Below are 16,990 nucleotides of genomic sequence, written 5' to 3'. Positions count from 1 at the left end.
AATTTATCCACTCCGAGAAACTCCGATGGAGACTTAAGTCATAACTACATGTAGCCAGGTGAATTTCGGTGAAATTGAGTAACTTAAAGGTAAGGCTAAGACAGGGAAAGTAAGTTGACTAATACCCCAATAGAACAAGCTTGGAAGCTTGGAAATCTACGTCAGATGAGAGAAGTCTTCCGCATTAGGAGCAAGGGAAGAGAAATCAATACCAAGCATTCAAGTATGAGCTCGGCGAAACCCGCCAAGAATTAGTTGTAGTCATTAAAAAGTCCCAAATGAAGCGCGTACGGCGCGTTTATAGTTTCAGCTATCATTACGAGTTTCGGTCGAGTAAGAGAATTGAAGTTGTTAATCCCGGCTAGTTTCTAGGGCAAGTTCGGCCAAGGCTGAGACGGCTCGGCAGCGTTCAGGCACCCCAATCGGGGAGTGGTATTTCCTTTTTTTTTCATACTGATTTGCATGGGAATAGCCCTAGGTAATTAGGATATGACCATCTCAATAGGTTTTGAAGTACTCCGTACAAAGAGATTACTTTCCAAGTGTATATCAAACCATAAAATAGATCTAATAACGGTGAAGATATTACTAAGGTCAAGGCAGATTTTTCCTAGAATTTCACTGCGTTGGCAAGTGGATTCTCATATTAATGGCAAGTGTTAAGAGAGGTCAGGTTTAACGGGAGGGCTTGGAGAGAAAAAAAAAAGGTCCCTGAAACGGGTTTAGTCTCTCAACATAAAATCCCTCATAGCTAGACAATGGTCATCAAAGGTCCACACTTGAACCCTCGAAACGCTTACATTTCTTGAAAGCGTCTATACAGTAAGATAACATAGAAATATGAGAATAGTAATAAAGAAATGAAACTGAAGTATATAGAAAACATACTATATACTTTGTATACTATATATTGTATGGAATATACAAGTGGCAAGACACATAGTATTATGTTAGTCAGATGATACAGTCTCAAGACTATACAACTAAAGAGAAAGTACGATGCATAAAAGGCAGTTGTAAGGCAATTTGAGAAGATGGGGGTCATTTGGGGGTTGTTGGGGGTTGGTTACTCCCGTAGGGGGGAAAAAGGAAGAGGAAAAAAGAAACAGGAAATCCAAAAAGGTTAGGGGAAATTAGTAAAAATGGTAAAAATACTATAAATTACTTCAAAATTACCAAAAAGTACAAAAAAGCACAGGAAAATTGAAAAAATTGGAAATTAAAAAAAACGTGGGAAAAAAAGAAAAAAAATTCAAAACAACCCACACTAGTCCTAATGCAATAGTGCCGACTCCCGTATCGTCACTCTCTCTTCTCTCTTCCCCCCTCCAAAAGACATCGGAGACCCCTGCACCTTTATGATCTTCTTCTGTTATTATTGTCCACCTTTTCCCCAAACTTCCCCTTCTTTTTCTTTTTTTTTTATTACTCTTTATAATCTCTTTTTTCGTTTCACATTCTCGACATTCTTGAATCCTTTACTTCTTTATCTCGATCCCTCTAAAAGCACGGACCTTCACGACTGGAGGTATTCGAGAAAAGAAATCTATTCTCCAGCTCAACATTGAGTCGCCATTCTTAGGCACAATTATCGATCTTGGCGAATCCCCTCCTTCGTCTTGAAACCCCCTGCGCTAGTCATGCGGTTTATATCATGACAATAGTCCTCGCTCGGGACATCTTGTTCTGCCTTTAGGGTCGATCGATATAACATTGATCGATATCAAGACAGCATTTGTTGAAAGACTTTCCTTCAACGTCCTACCCTCGCCTTCCAACTCGATCCTACGCCACTTGCCTCACCACTTTCCTCCTTTTTTCTACGTTGGAAACTATACCGCAAACCTTTCCTCTTCCTTTTGAAACATGGCACATGGCGGAGAAAGAACGTTTTCTTTTCATAACCTATTGAAGATGCTCATGTCACCCAACTCGTCCAGCAAGCCGGCCAACGACGAGGCCGACTTGGCCGAGGACGTCGATGAACCCCCTGATCACGTCATGCACGCCACCCGAATGAATTCCGATCAGATCGTGCTCGCTCGCCCGACGGTGAACCGCAAGGAATCACTGCTCACGCGCGCGTTGAAGAGCAGCCCAGAGATGTCCCCAACTGACCCACACACCTCCCATTACGACTCGTACATGTACCGATCCTACCCTCATAGCAACATGAGCGGTCTCTCAACGGCCGAATTGACCAGCGACGGCGGCCTCACAAGTCCCTCCTTGTCTAATACTCCCAGCCCACCTTTACCACCTCAGATGATGAGAAATACTGCGTTGATGGGAAAGAATAATTTGGCCCCTAAATTGAAGGTTGTGGATGCCAGTGAAACCTCTGTCGAAGCAAACCTTGGCCGCAAACGATGCATTAGCTTTGCTTGTGGTCGTAAAACCGATGAGAAGATTCAGCTCGGATCTTCCGTCTCACCCTCACAATCACAAGAACTCCCACCCAAACCCCAAGCACCCAAGGAGCTTTCCGTAGAGGAACCCTCAATTCAACCCCTCAAGCGGAAAACCACACTTACTTTCGCATGCCCTGGACGGGAGACTGTTTGCCAGAGAGAGCGATCTCCAGCACGCAAGTCTTCCATCCGGCCACGATGCCGTGGCTCCCCTGCACCTGCTGCTCGCAGAGCCTCTCCCACCCTGAAGGAAACTCTTAAGGAAGTTCCAAAGGAGGCTTCCAAGGAGGCTTCCAAGGAGGCTGTCTCTGTATCTACAGACCGCAAGGGAGTCCCGACTAGTGGATTGGGTAAGTTCGAGGAATCCGAAGCCACTCGGTTCCACGAGTTTGCTAGCTCTATGGATGAGGACGATGAATGGGTCAACCGGGAAGCCGACTATACGCAAAAGATTACTTTGAATGACTGTATGAAAAAAGAAATGGCCATCCGACGGCTCGGTGAACAGGCAGAAGAAGAGGCATTGGATGAGGAAGATGATATGGAAGATCTCCCTGACGACGACTCGACTGTGCACGACTTCTCTTCGGACGACGGTAATGAATCGGACAACGAGGCTGGCTTCGCGGACTCAGACGAGAGTGAAGATGAGGGCTCCGACACCGAGTTTTGGGGATCATCACGCCGTGTCCCAGAACCCACCAGTCAGCCCGCCGATGCACGCCTCTCGACCATGGAACGCCGTGCCTCAAACACTTCTTTCGATTCCATGACCGACGATCACTTGAACTGGCTTCCAGCCCCGGTGCAAAGGATCAGCAGCCGTCGTGCTTCGAAACCCTCCAAGAGCATCAAGATTCGTCCAAGAACCCTGAACCTTCCTGATAGTACCGACTTTGTCTGTGGAACTCTCGATGAGGATCGTCCCCTCGAACTTGCCTACAAATCTTGCCTTGAAGAACGGCGCCGCCTAAAAGAAGTTGTCATCCCGCAAGATATCGACCCCAGTTTCCCTACCAGTGATCCGGAGGACGAGGACGATGATGAAGACCTGGAGCCATCCGAGATAGAGCATTCCGGCTTGTCCTCCGCAGGTCGCCGCGATGAAACTGCCCGAGGACGACCAGAAGGCGATACCCGCAAGCAATCTCCCCGTCGCTCGCCCAGGCGTTTGATGTCCCCACCACCCCGTCGCACTGGCCGCGCCTCTCCCAAGCGTCTCAAGTCCCCACCACCACCCATGAGAACGAGGTCGCCCATTCCAACCAAGTGGGAATTCACCGAGGATATGCACATTGTTGAGTCCCCCGAAGGTCTCAACATCAGTCACCTGGTTCAACGCCGGCCTCTTGTCCGTACTAAGTCACTCCCCCGTGACCCCAACCCTTTCTTCACCGGCCTGGACAAAGATCACCGTTGGCAAGGTATCCCACCATTTTCTGAGTCCCCAGAGGACGAACACTCACGTGCCCGTGAGCTACACACTCGCGGCCCAGTCGACATTGTCGAGGGCCTCGAGAAAAAGCGCCAGAAACGCAAAGAAAAGTTCTGGCGTCAACATTGCCGCAAAGCTGCCAAAGAGCAGATGGGCAAACGACCTATTCCAGGCCATGGAGCCGAACGGATGAAGGAGCTTGGCCTCGAAGTTGCTGAGAGGTGCAGAGCTTACGGCGTCGGTCAAGACGCCCAGCTCGTCCTATCCGTTTAGGTATCCCTACCTATGGAACTTGTATGAAAAAGTTTCCCCCTCCGTTTTTTGACCTGTACATACCTACTTTTTTTGTCACCTTTTTTTTGGTTTCGGGGGTTTTTTTGCCTTACCCTGCTCGGTTAGCGATCCGAGTTCCTTTCGCTTTCTTATACATATTAGCCGACTTTGTGTTGTCCACATAAATGGTTTTTTTATCTTATGTCTTTCCCCCTTTTCTTCAATAATCCCTACACGGAGGTGGTTCTTTCTTTGCATTTTCTGTTGGAAGTATATCTATATCTTTTCCTTTCCCTCTTTTCCTTACTGCGGTCCTATGGACTTGCTGGAGGTTGCTTCCTTTAGTGTCTTGCATGGCTGCGGTGCATATACCCCTTATCTGGCTTTTCTGCATTGTCAATAATCAGATCCATGAGATCCATCAGTTTGATGGGAGTGAATATGAAATATTTTAGATGAACCATCTTTCCTATAGCAGACTGTACATAGTAATAAGACTAATGAGGTCGAGTAGTGGCGAGTCTTCGCCACGATGGAGATTCAAGAGTCAAGTACGCAATTATGATCAATAATATCCCCAACAAATCACAGAAGTATTCACACAAGTATACATACCCAAACCAGCCTAAATCAGCCCACATCCCCGAAGTCGTAGCTTATCGCAGCGCGAGGATTCCGTCTGTCATGCCTAAGGCACCAAACCCGATCCCCGAAAACAACATCAAACCTGTCTTCTTTGCTTCTATCTCTTCCACCCCCGTCCATCCACCTCTCCCCAATCAGCTAGTCACTGATTAATCTGTGATCCCTGCTCCCCACCCTCTTCTCCACTACTTCCTGACTTCGGCCTTTCACCATGTGGATCGTCAACTGGTGTAAGTACCCTCCCGATACCACACCCGATCACCTGCGGTCACCGTCCGGTGTCGATCTCAAGCACAAAGGAAGAGAGAGCGAGATATCTCTCTGGGCGGTCTAGCTGCGTTGGAACGGGATATATCTTCATTCCGACTCGGAGGTCGAATCATACCACCGCTGTGCCGCGATACCGGCTACTTGTCATTGTGCAACTCGAGGTACAAGGTGCAGTTTTGCTGATTCCGCTTCTTTTGCTATAGTCTACGATGTCCTGGCCTCGCTGGGTCTCCTCAATAAGCACGCCAAGCTTCTGTTCCTCGGTCTGGATAATGCCGGCAAGACAACGCTGCTGCACATGTTGAAGGTGAGTTGAACGGTGGTGTTTTAGGGAAGCTAGGATCCAGCTCTTTGGTGCTCAATTCTGCTGGCTACAAGGCCTGAGTCTAGTTGCGATAGACTGTTGCATAGATTCGGGAGCTTGGATATACCAACGGGAGACATGAGAACTGGACGTTGTATGAGCTTGTTTGCTGACGGGATATCCCACAGAACGACCGTGTCGCTGTTCTCCAACCTACCGCACACCCCACCTCGGAGGAGCTGGCCATCGGCAACAACCGCTTCACCACCTTCGATCTCGGTGGTCACCAGCAGGGTGAGTGACACTTTATGGGGAAATGTTGCGCAGGCATACTGCCAAGCAACATAACGCCTTTCCACAGCAAACCTTGACATCGAACATAACTAACGAAGCTACCTCCAGCCCGCCGTCTCTGGAAGGACTACTTCCCCGAAGTGAGCGGAATCGTCTTCTTGGTCGACGCCAAGGATTACGAGCGCTTCCCCGAGTCCAAGGCTGAGCTCGACGCCCTCCTCGCCATGGAGGAGCTCTCCAAGGTTCCTTTCCTCGTTCTCGGAAACAAGATCGACCACCCCGACGCTGTCAGCGAGGATGAGCTGCGCCACCAGCTCGGCCTCTACCAGACCACTGGTAAGGGCAAGATTCCTCTCGAGGGTATCCGGCCTATCGAGGTGTTCATGTGCAGTGTTGTTATGAGACAGGGTGAGTTTTCGTCGAGTCCCGAGAACATTGGATATACAAGTGGAAATCGGACCCACTTTGAAAAATAATTATATATCTGACTTTTATTTCCTGCAGGATACGGCGAGGGCATCAGATGGTTGTCCCAATACGTTTAAACGGAGATCTGTTCCCGACACACCGATCCCCCTCCCAACCTGTCAACCCCAAATGCATATCCATTCCACTCGATCGAAAGTCCAAGTGAAATGAAAATGGCTCTGGTTTTGGCTTTGGCTTTGGCTTTCTTCGACATTCCTCTACACCCGAAACCTCACTCTCTCCCACCCAAATCCCTCTTTACCCCCCCCCTGGACGTACCTGTACGTCTTAAATGTGTCACTCGACAACGCTGTACCGCATCTTGTCATGTTTGTTCGATTCTTGCTCCTTTTGTTCTGCGCTTTTACTCGAGCTAGCTAGCTGGTTTTTTTTCCTGGATACTATAGTCTAAAGACTTGATTTATTTCTTCGTTCTTAGTATACAGTATAGGAGTGCTGATACTGATATCATACTGTCTATACTCATATCTTGAATTGAAGAATGTTCAAATTCCTCGATTCAAGTATCTATTTAGTTCGAGTATCAATGCCGAGGCAAAATTAACAATGTACCCAATAGAAACTATGACGTATGTCTTGACCTAGATAAAAGCAATTGTGATTCGCAGCCCATATAACAAACAATCTAGACCTCCGGAAAAAAACCATTCCAAAGCCGAGCTAGATTCACAGAAATTCCCATTCCAAATCCGGTATACTATGTATCAGCAGGGACAGAGAAGACTACTACCTCCTCATACGTGTCGGACTAGAAGACGAGTCGAAAGACGAATATGATTCGATAAGAAAACAACAACACATGCGGTCAAGTAACGGGACAATAAGAAGTAAGAGAAGAAAAAAAAGAAAAGAGAAAAGATAACCAGTTTCCCTTCACCGTTCCCAGAATGCCGAAAGGAAGAAAAAAAATGATTCCAGTCCAGATGGTTAGAAACAGAAACAGAGAAGAGAAGTTGACAAACAAAGAAGCATTTGAACTCCGCTCCGGAAGTACAGAGGGTTGCACGGGCCAAGAAATGATGTGGTGACTGTTGTTTTTTTATCGCATGTCGCACCGGGAGAGGTAGCCCTTCGGGAGGAGTTGAGAATGAATCTATGATATTATCGGTATGGGAGTTGAGGAATATCGGGCTGCCCTGGGTGCGGATGAGGGGTTCCTCGGTCGTTCATCGTTTTCGTGGATCCGGGGGGGGACTCGCGGGAGGGGGTTTGTAGGGAGGATTGTCATGAGGGCGCTGTTAAAGAGATTTGTGAAAGGCTTATCTCCGCCCGAACCTGCTGCACATGGGGAAGCTCGTATTGATTCTTTTATTTCTTCTTTTGCTTTCGCGGAGGAGTGACGGGACCGCCGGCGCTCATGCCACCGTAAACGTACTTTTGCTTTTTCTCGGCTGGTTTCAGGATCTATCGAAAGAAGGAAAAAAACAGGTTAGGAACTGATCGAAAAAAAAGTATCGGGGTGGAATTTGTAGTAACTCACCTGGAAGGAGCAGAGCAGACTCTCATCTACGCTCATCATTGCACCGGCATTATCGAATTCACCACAGTAGTTTGGCGCACTGAATAGTGTGACCAACTGGCGCTTGGAGAAGAATTCGTATCCATCCTCAACAACTTGGTGTGCACGGCAGATCAGATCCATATCGTGTTTTTGAAGGAAGCGCGAGACTACGTCGGGGCCGAATGTGAATGAGACACCTCGGTCGTTTTCGCTCCAGCCGGTGATATCCTTATCGGGGTCGGACCACAGGAGATCGCACAGGAGACCGCAGTCAGGAATCTAGTTTCAGTATCAGTCAGCAATTTTGGCCTTCAGCCGCGAACCCACCGCCACACTGCCACTTTTCTTTTCGCTGCCAATAGAACCACATCCACCACAGGGGAGGGCGTGAAATTGGCAAAGGGGAGAGAAACTTACATCCGTGGGGCGCATGACACGGCGGATTTGCTCCATGGAGTTGAGGTCGGGGCTCAGACCACCGTGCATGGTGAAGATCTTCTCATCAATGATGGCAGCAATGGGAAGGCAGTTGAAGCAGTCGGTGAAAGTCTTCCAGAGCTTGATGTTGTATCGGCGCTTGCACTCATCGTAGAAACCGTAGATACGGTTGATCGAGGCACACTCGTGGTTTCCACGCAGAATGAAAAAGTTCTCGGGATACTTGATCTTGTACGCAAGGAGGAGGCAGATGGTCTCGAGCGACTGCTTGCCACGGTCGACGTAGTCACCGAGGAAGAGGTAGTTGGCCTCGGGAGGGAAACCGCCGTATTCGAACAGACGCAGGAGGTCATAGTATTGGCCGTGGATATCACCGCAAATCTAGAAAAGCACACGACATGTTAGACGGAGGTCGATTCCGACTCGAGATGCCGCTCGGACACCAAAAAAAAAAAATCTTACCTTGATGGGCGCTTCCAGTTCGAGAAGAATGGGCTGAGAGATGAAGATCTCGCGAGCCTTAGTGCAGAGGAAACGGATCTCTGACTCAAGCAGCTGAACCTGCTTTCCAGGGCGGCTACCCCTCACCTCCAAAAGCCTGTCGATGATCGAGTCAAGGTCCACTTCTTGATCGGCCATGGCGAAGAATGTCTAACGAAAACACGAAAGAAAGAAAAGATAGGTGGAAGGAAAAGAAAAACGAAAGGTGGAAGACAGACTTCCGGAGCGATCGGGTGAGAATAACAGAGATTTGATGACGCGGCGGCTATGTCCTGTTACTATCGGGGGGGGAAAACAAGTTAATAAAGCGTCCCAGATTGAGATGAAGTCCAGAAGCCCAGTCTACATTCAAAGTCCCACGGTGAGGCCAATTTGAATGAACGCGCTCGAAATTTTTGGTTGAATTTTCTGCCCCTTTGGGACGGTCGGGGTTGGGAGGAGCAGCAGCGGAGGAAGAAAGGAATAGATGCCTACCAAACAGAATTTTTCAAGATCAAACAGATCTAAAGAAGGGCCCCAACGGCCGCGGAAAGAAAGAAGGGGGGAAAAAACAGTTCTGGCAGAGATGCCAGGCGGGTGTGGACGGTGGTGCCTATCCGGGTTGTTGTATACGCGCACGTTGGAAATAGAAGAGAATGAGCTCCTAGACGCCTCACAAGATATACGAGGCTGAGCGAAAGAGCAGACTAGCGATCTGGACTTGATGAAAGAAGTCAGAGGGGGGGGGGATGAGTCGAGATGAATCGAGAGAGTATGGGTCGAGGGGAAATTTCAATCAAGGGAGAAAATTTTCTCGGGTGTATGATAGTCGGACCAGTTTGAATCTCAGTTTTCAAAACATCAACGTAGAAACGTGAAAAGGTGTGGAGATGGGAAGAGAAGAGAATCTTCTGAAGAAGAAGAAAGCGGGAAGTTCCTATTTGTGTTTGCGCGTGTTTGATCTTCCTTGGAAGGAGAGAGAGGGGATATGTTATATATAGAGAGAGTGCCTATTAGGGAACTTTCCCCTTTCATTCTTATTATTCTTATATTATTCTATTATTCTTTTCTATTTATTCCATTCTATCTCTTCTGTACTACAAGCGCTTTGACTATGCAAAAAATCTGCATAGAGGGGGTGTTCTAGGTCGGGTGTTCTAGGTCGAGACTTCAACGCCCTCGACGCCAAATGAGGGTCCAAGCACGAAACAAGAGGCTGATCTACTAAAGTAGTGTGGATAGTGCTTCTAGACTGTGTCGTTCTATATTGTCTTTTGTGTCTAGACCTACGATTGGACCTACTAATTGGGTATCTACATGCTTGAAAAGTAGGAAAAAGTAGGAAATCTCCAAAATAGTTGGCATTCTTCTCAAATGAGCTATAAGAGCTCTGGTCTTATACAATGCTGCTCCAGAAATCATGCAGCATCATAAAGGAATTGAAAACAAAAAAGAAGAAACCAAGAAACAAGAGGGGAATTAAACAGGTCAAAGAACCTCCCAACGCCAACATGCCCGAAATTCAGAGTCATAAAGTACACGCTAGAACCGAAAACAAAATATGTCTTTCGCTGTGCCTTCCACGGATCAAGACAATCCCCAAAAACAAGTGCCATCGTAGGATGCGTTTTGGAAAAGAAAATGGAAAATGAAGGGCATCAAACAGTGAAAAGCAAAATGAAAAGCAAAAACAGCCGTAAATAATTCATACATCCCACCCACCATGTCTCGTAAGTCATCCAACGCCGAAAACAATGCATAGAATGATCAGCTGTTCGTGCTGGAAATATGTCGTTCAAATAAGTCCCGAGGGGACCGCACGAGGGGAGTTGTATCCCCGTGAATAAGGTAAAGAGATGAAAGAACCCTGATGAAGCAGGTAAACGTCGCATCCACGACAGAGAGACTCCGGGAAGACACGAGACAGAAAGGTGAGGGGTGGAGTCTCGGGGGATATCAGGAGCCGAGAACTGTAAATAAGAAAATGGGATTTTATCCGCTAAGCGCATGTCCGCTCAGGATCGCTTGAGTATTTGAGCAGGTGATTGGAGGTGTAGAAAGATGAGCGGAATGGTCCAAGCCTGCTCCAGAGCAATGAGCGAAGTCTTTATGGGAGTTATCCCAGTCATTCTCGCCCAGAACTGTTAGCCAGCTATGGCCCACTTCCTGAAGAACTTCCAGCTGCTGGCGGCAGAATTCTTCGTCCATGGTTCTGTCCTTACCCTGCAAGGCCTGTACAAGAGGAGGACTCGGTGAATGCACAGGTTTTGCAGGACTTTGGATGCTTGACGATCCGGATTGCACGGAGCTGTCTAGCCTCCATGGCTGATCAACAGGGACAAGAATCGGATGCTCAACTGGCGGTTGTATTTGCTGAACCGGAAGAGCCGGAAGAGCCGTGCTGCCTGTATTGCCCAGACCATCGGTAGTAAATGGGTTGTCCACCGAGATATCGACTATCCTGCGTCGTTGAAGCTTTTTGCGACGGTTGGTTCCTCCGTCACTTTCCTTTGGTTGTGTGCCATTCATGTGCAAAATTTCCTCGTCTTCTTGAGGTTCCAAAGTTTCTAGATCCTGGGGGACTTTCGAGATAGTAGACTTCTGTACGACCGTGGATTCATCTGCCGGGCTGGAGCGTACAACCGGTGCAGCTTGAGGCTCTGCAACTCGCTCAACGAGTTGCTTCCTCTCGGTGTATCCCGGACCTCTACCGTCAATTACAATGTCCTCGGAATAACCAGGGGTCCGGCGGAAGAGGTTCATGATCACAACTCGATATCCAGAGTGGGTCTTGACGAACGGATTGCCAGATACCCAGATCTCCCGTATTTCAGGGAGACTGGTCAGCCGGGCAATCTCCGTCGGATCCGTGAGGTTGTTGTCACGAAGATCCAATCTTTCCAAAGAGAGCAATCGCTCAATGCCTGCAAGCGAACGAAGACGATTTCCGCGGAGCGTGAGAACGGTGATAGCGGGAAGAGGATTCCGGGTGAGTGAGTGAAGAGACTCAATCATGCAATGTGACAAGTTGAGGGCTCTCAATGCAACCAGTGACGCCAAACCGTCAGGAATCTCCGTCAAGAGGTTGGAGGACAGATCAAGCGAGTTGAGACTGTTGGCTACAGGGGCAAGACTGGCAGCAGAGACGGATGTCAGGGAATTTTCCGGAAGACCTAGGTGTCGCAGGAATCGCCATTTTGAAGGCGAGAGGACATCTGTGAGAAGATTTGTAGAACTTCCATTTCGATAGCCAAGAGATGCCTCGCTTGATTCGGAGCTTGCGGAGCCCGTGCGGCGAATTTGCCGAGACTGGCCTCGACGGTGGCCGTGCTTCGTGGTCGGCCGAGTCGGAGAGACACTTCCGGCCCTGGCGCGATTTTTAGCGCCATCTGAGCCACCTCGCATCATCGGGACAGATCTAGGACTACTGCTGGTTCCAAATGCTGTGTCCACGATAGGAGACCCGGGGGCTGAGAGAGAGCTGGCCTGGTCGGGGGTGTGAACAGGCTGACTGCTGGAACTGGTCCATCCCAGCGAAGGAGACTGCTGAGACTTGGCAGACCGCCGGCGGCGTTTATCAATGTCGTCCAAGACAATTCTCGTTAAAAGATCGGCTGGGTCATCCAAGTGGGCTCTCTTGATGGTCAAGGTGCGTAGTTGCTCAGATAATCTGTCCCAGCCATAGAAAGAACGGTAGTCTAAATCAATAATCTCTAAAGCGCTCAAATTTTTAAAGGAGTGCAGCGGCACAGCCGTATCGAAAGGGAATTCTTCATATCCAGAGATCAGCGGAGCGCGGTGGTCCGGGGCAAGACGAAGACACGGGATCTTGGTAAAGGCAGAGTATAGGTACTTCAGGTCCGTTTCCAAAGCGGCCTTGGCCCTGTCCGATTTGGTTGGGGTATCCTTGGATCCGAGGCGGAAAGATGACCAAAGGTCGGTCATACCAGACATCACACTACGAACACTGGATACCGAATGGATCGAGGCCCGGTCGCTTGACTGCTGGGGCTTGTTCAGAAATGAAACATAGGATTGCGAAACCTCGGTTTGAATATTCTCCAGCCGGATGTTCATGGGGCCAACGGCAATGCTCAATTCTTGGAAACGGGAGAGAAGATAGAAAAGGTGGTGAGGGGTCAGTGTCAGTTTTGCGGTTTTGACGTTCTGCGACATGAATTTCAATGCTGCGGATGAGAAGGCCGCAGCCAGTGTTGAAGAAGTCGAGGCGAAAGAGCTACCAGGGGTCAAAGGAACACTGGGTGATTGTGGGATGGCATTTTTGGTGGGTTGCCGACGAAGCTGTAGTGCATTGGCGAGTGCCTTCTCGTGAGTGCGAACATAGCTAGCGACATTCTATTGGCAAGCATGCGCGTTAGCTCTCTATAGGACCAAATATTCAGATGATCTCTCTGATCCTAATCATTAGGCGATTTCATAAAAACACAAACCTTTATGAAAAGTTGTCCATCCCCGGTGTTGATTTTCTCCATGGCGTCAACGGAGGTCGGGTGGTGGACGAGGAAACTCTGAAGATGGATAACTCAACAGATGTTACAAGATGTAGTCGACATCTTGCTTGTGCGACCCGACTGAGACCCGGGAAAAAAAAGATAGAGCAATCGAGGCTCTGAATGCGAGGGTTAGCGACAGTGTGCTGAAATTGATCAGTCTCATTGGGGGGGACTCCGGGAGATGGGTAAGTTGATGAGGGATGATACCTGAAGAATTAAATGTTCGAAGAGTCTCTTTCTCTGAGAGACCTCGAAAAGTGAGATAGGGATAGAGGAATGACAAAAGGTGAAGAGGGAAAAGGTGGTGGCACGGGGTAACCAATTATTTAGCTAAATAATTACGGGCTTATCCTGATAAGACCGTACACAGCCCATATACGCCGTAATACACATTTTACATTTTTATATATTCGATTTTTTCTTTTATCAGCTGAGTTTCAAAATGATAGTCGTCTGATATACCTCTTGATTGGTTTTTATTTCTCCTTGAATCTTGATAGTATTGATATATATATTCCCATACTTTCATCTATAAAGCTGAATGCAATTGTCCGATTTTACATGTACGCTGTCCTCTCAAAATTTGACCTATCCCAAGGTAATCTATAGGACACTATTTAGTCTAATACCGTATAGCCATCACTAATATAAATAAATATATGTGTACTAATGCTGCAGCTACTATACCCAGGTGGGAGTGGCGAGCCTATGGGGATAGCGCCTAGGGTTTTAGTTCGCCGACTTCTATCCCGCGTCTATCTTAAACCGATTGGAGTTAACGAGTACCCTGTTAACCCCCCTATTACTCCATATCCCATAAGGGGATAAGGAGAAAAAAAAAAGAAAATTTTCAGTTAGCGACGCTTAGTGGTTTGATCCCTCCATACTAAAACCCATAAAATTCCCACATAGCGTCAAAATTATGAGCCGATCGTGAGCAAGGAAACTCAGACCACTATCGGTGGGTCCTGTACCGAGGGGCTCTCTTTGATCGACAGTAAAGAAGAAAAAAATCTTAAACATCACATTCATGCATTTGAACCCCCTCTTGGGAAATGTTGAAACTTGTCATGAATCCCATCTTTTAGCGTGTTGATCAATCTCTGACGCAGCCACACGCAGGCAACCTGAGTCCATGCAGACCGGGTGGGAATGCCGAGGGCTTGGTTGCCCTGTGCTCATGTTGGCCCGCTTTTCTACTTTTTTTTTATCGGTTCATATGTATGGAGTATCATCTATTTTGTTTTAAACACCTGTGACGACTCTTTGCAGAACCCGAGAGTACTCATAGGCTGTGCCCTTACCGAATATGTAGTTGGTCATCCGTAGGCGCTGAAGGGGGGTGCAGACGATCAAATCAGGGTTTAGGAGGAAGCGAATGATCGCACGAGGCATACGATTGGCGGGGCACTGCATGAGAGGATATCTGCATGCTCCTAGGATGCCTGGCTCCCTAAAGGGGAATTAGTGGATGCAGTCATTCAGAAATTCAACGAGAATGAGTATAAACAGAGAACCTGGTTGGCGTTATACCTTAGTAAATCACCATGAAAGGACGAATCAGCATCATTCAGCTTGAATTCGCAATTACAATATCTGAGATCGTCCGAGTCCGTCAGCTCGCACTGACATATGACATTCCTCTACTTTATAGGTTATTGGACACACTAAGAATCGAGAATATGTGCCTTTTTTTTAGAAAAAAAAATCTCCAATATATACGAGCTCTTCTGATGACATCAACTGGTTTCTATAACTCACGAGACTCTAGTGATATTGATATCATCCCACCTGGGGCACTGATATCACACCGCTTCTACGGATAAGGGCGGCTTTCTAAAACCCATTCAATGTTACCCCTTCATCTCTCTTTTAATCTCTTTAATTGTACACATATACATTTTATATATTTAATTTATTGTCTGAAAGGGGTTTGACAATGAAATGTTTTTACCAAGGACATAAATTTATTATATTGCGAATGTTTCATATTCGACAAATGCGCCTCTAAACTTTGTACACATAATTCATCACCTTTTTATCCCTGCGACAGATCGCAGAGCGCGGGGTATAATTACGGTTAGATCAAAATATTGAGAGCTAACATTCCAGGACATTTATGTAAGTGCGCCGCAAACGCTCGGTTCAACTTCAGATCCCAGCCTCGCTGCATACGACAGTGCACTTTTGATGCTAGGAGTTTACAACATCCCTGCCGTTATTGAAGTGCTATGAAGCGCATATGTACGTACCATATGAATATACCCTGGTCTTTCCAGAAGTACTTCGTACTTCGTAAAGACAACTTTCCAGCCGATCAGGGCTGAATGCCCCCTCAAATCCCCAGGTATTTTCAGCACATGGAAATTACACCTTTTGACATAACCAAGGGGGAGGGGGAAAGCACATGATGTGCGATCGACCTTGATCTACATTTCCTCCCTCCGCTACTACAATGTTGTATTTATAACATATTCAGTAATCCATAGACACCATAGAATAATAACAAAGGCCAAGTTGGCTCGGAGTAACAAGTGTTGCCCGGCGTCGGAGATCCGAGGACAGTCTTCCCCACTCCTGGACGATCCCCGCCAAGTGCACAGTGCGATATGGGACATACATGGGTGTTAAGCCCGCTCATTGGTTGAGATATGGCACGGTCATTTGCAGACTCCCTCGCCAAGATTGTGGCTCGCTGAGCTTTCTCTTTGCTTTTGCCGCACGTTCGGGGAGTACTGGGAGTTAACTTCGTAAGCGGGGAGAAAGCTTTCTGGCTCCAACAACGCCACAATACTTCGCGAGGGAAGATCCGTGACCTGCATATGGCCAAATGGGGATGATTCGAATTCGGAATTATAATTGAAGATAGCGAAAATGCCAAGGCCTTCTTGACTTCGAAGAGCGGGGCATGGATAGAACATGGTAACCTTGACATAAGTCCGCGCCCTTAAAGTCGGCGCTCCCGGCACGTTCAGGGATGTCGCAAAAGGCTAAAGCAACAATAAAGTGAGCGGCTACCGCGCAACACAGGACAATAAATATTCTACTGCTGTAGCTACGAGAGAAACTGAATACAACGTATCGAAAATGATGGTTAAAACTCGGTGGTATAAGCATGTGTAGAATCGCAAAGTAGCAACGAAAAGCGATGACTTACAACATGTTTGCTTTTTTTAAACATTTAAGAAGTTAGCAGGTTGATCAACGTGATCAGCGTTGAGGACGAACATGACCCAAAGGAAAAAGTGCCCGGAGTATCTCCTAAACGAGTCTAATTATGGACGAATCCTGCAGCCTGTGACGGCGCTAAGGATATTTAGTCCGCTGCAAATCATCCTTGTCCTAGGTACTTTTTTTGTATCTAAATAAGGGGTTGTTTTTAAACGTCAGGTGACTGAAATAACGCTTCCCTGTCGTATAATATCAAAAGACCGTTATTCAATCTACTATTTCGTACTTTATGTCCGATATTGCGAGGACAAAGCACTTCCAGGTCCTTGGTGCATGTATCTAGAGTATGTAGTAATGTTGACCCCCCGCTGCCAACCCATAGGATGCTTTCCTGGGTTTCCAATTTGGCTGCGACAAACAAACTTTCCTGAGACGCCTACCAATCACAAGAGGCCACTGACAACTTTCTTGATATTCGCGCCGCCCAGCATGTAGCGGTGAGCTATAGTATGGTTCTTTGAGCCGGAACAAAAGAAGACTCGCATTTGGCCACGGGATGCGATCGCGATGACCCCGCTAATGGAGCTCGACCACACCATTGAATAAGAGATTGCATGAAGGGATGTCAATTGCTCCCGCAGATCGTGCATGGAGGGGTACATTCCAACGACTTTTCGATGCCGTCGTACGGCCTTGTCGTACTCAAATGCCGCAGTACGAGGTGGGATGATGCCCGTCATACTTTCTCAAAGTTAATTCACTCTC

The 16,990-nt window shown here is 47.5% G+C and overlaps 5 protein-coding genes across 5 annotated transcripts; 2 read left to right on the top strand and 3 right to left on the bottom strand.

Moving 5' to 3' along the window:
* Positions 1-1,914: 1,914 nt before the first annotated feature.
* Positions 1,915-4,119, top strand: N7479_004013 (DUF2457 domain-containing protein; the record flags this gene model as incomplete). Its single annotated transcript, XM_057251710.1, has 1 exon — positions 1,915-4,119. One exon carries the CDS (start codon positions 1,915-1,917, stop codon positions 4,117-4,119), a length of 2,205 nt encoding a protein of 734 aa, XP_057111035.1.
* Positions 4,120-4,975: 856 nt separating this feature from the next.
* On the top strand, positions 4,976-6,177 carry sar1 (Arf family GTPase SAR1; the record flags this gene model as incomplete). The annotated part of the gene is made up of 5 exons (XM_057251709.1): positions 4,976-4,994; positions 5,238-5,341; positions 5,527-5,632; positions 5,741-6,040; positions 6,137-6,177. 5 exons carry the CDS (start codon positions 4,976-4,978, stop codon positions 6,175-6,177), a joined length of 570 nt encoding a protein of 189 aa, XP_057111034.1.
* Positions 6,178-7,429: 1,252 nt separating this feature from the next.
* On the bottom strand, positions 7,430-8,699 carry glcA (type 1 serine/threonine-protein phosphatase catalytic subunit GLC7; the record flags this gene model as incomplete). The annotated part of the gene is made up of 4 exons (XM_057251708.1): positions 7,430-7,525; positions 7,602-7,901; positions 8,040-8,441; positions 8,523-8,699. 4 exons carry the CDS (start codon positions 8,697-8,699, stop codon positions 7,430-7,432), a joined length of 975 nt encoding a protein of 324 aa, XP_057111033.1.
* Positions 8,700-10,532: 1,833 nt separating this feature from the next.
* On the bottom strand, positions 10,533-13,033 carry N7479_004010 (leucine-rich repeat domain-containing protein; the record flags this gene model as incomplete). Its single annotated transcript, XM_057251707.1, has 2 exons — positions 10,533-12,896; positions 12,992-13,033. 2 exons carry the CDS (start codon positions 13,031-13,033, stop codon positions 10,533-10,535), a joined length of 2,406 nt encoding a protein of 801 aa, XP_057111032.1.
* Positions 13,034-16,668: 3,635 nt separating this feature from the next.
* On the bottom strand, positions 16,669-16,965 carry N7479_004009 (uncharacterized protein; the record flags this gene model as incomplete). The annotated part of the gene is made up of 1 exon (XM_057251706.1): positions 16,669-16,965. The coding sequence occupies one exon, from the start codon at positions 16,963-16,965 to the stop codon at positions 16,669-16,671; it is 297 nt and encodes a 98-aa protein (XP_057111031.1).
* Positions 16,966-16,990: the final 25 nt, after the last annotated feature.

This window comes from Penicillium vulpinum, assembly GCF_028829585.1.
Source record: "Penicillium vulpinum strain IBT 29486 chromosome Unknown utg000002l_segment0_segment0, whole genome shotgun sequence".
NCBI classification, from domain to species: domain Eukaryota; kingdom Fungi; phylum Ascomycota; class Eurotiomycetes; order Eurotiales; family Aspergillaceae; genus Penicillium; species Penicillium vulpinum.
Note: the sequence above shows the minus strand (reverse complement) of the source record. Positions and strands in the feature narration are given on the sequence as shown.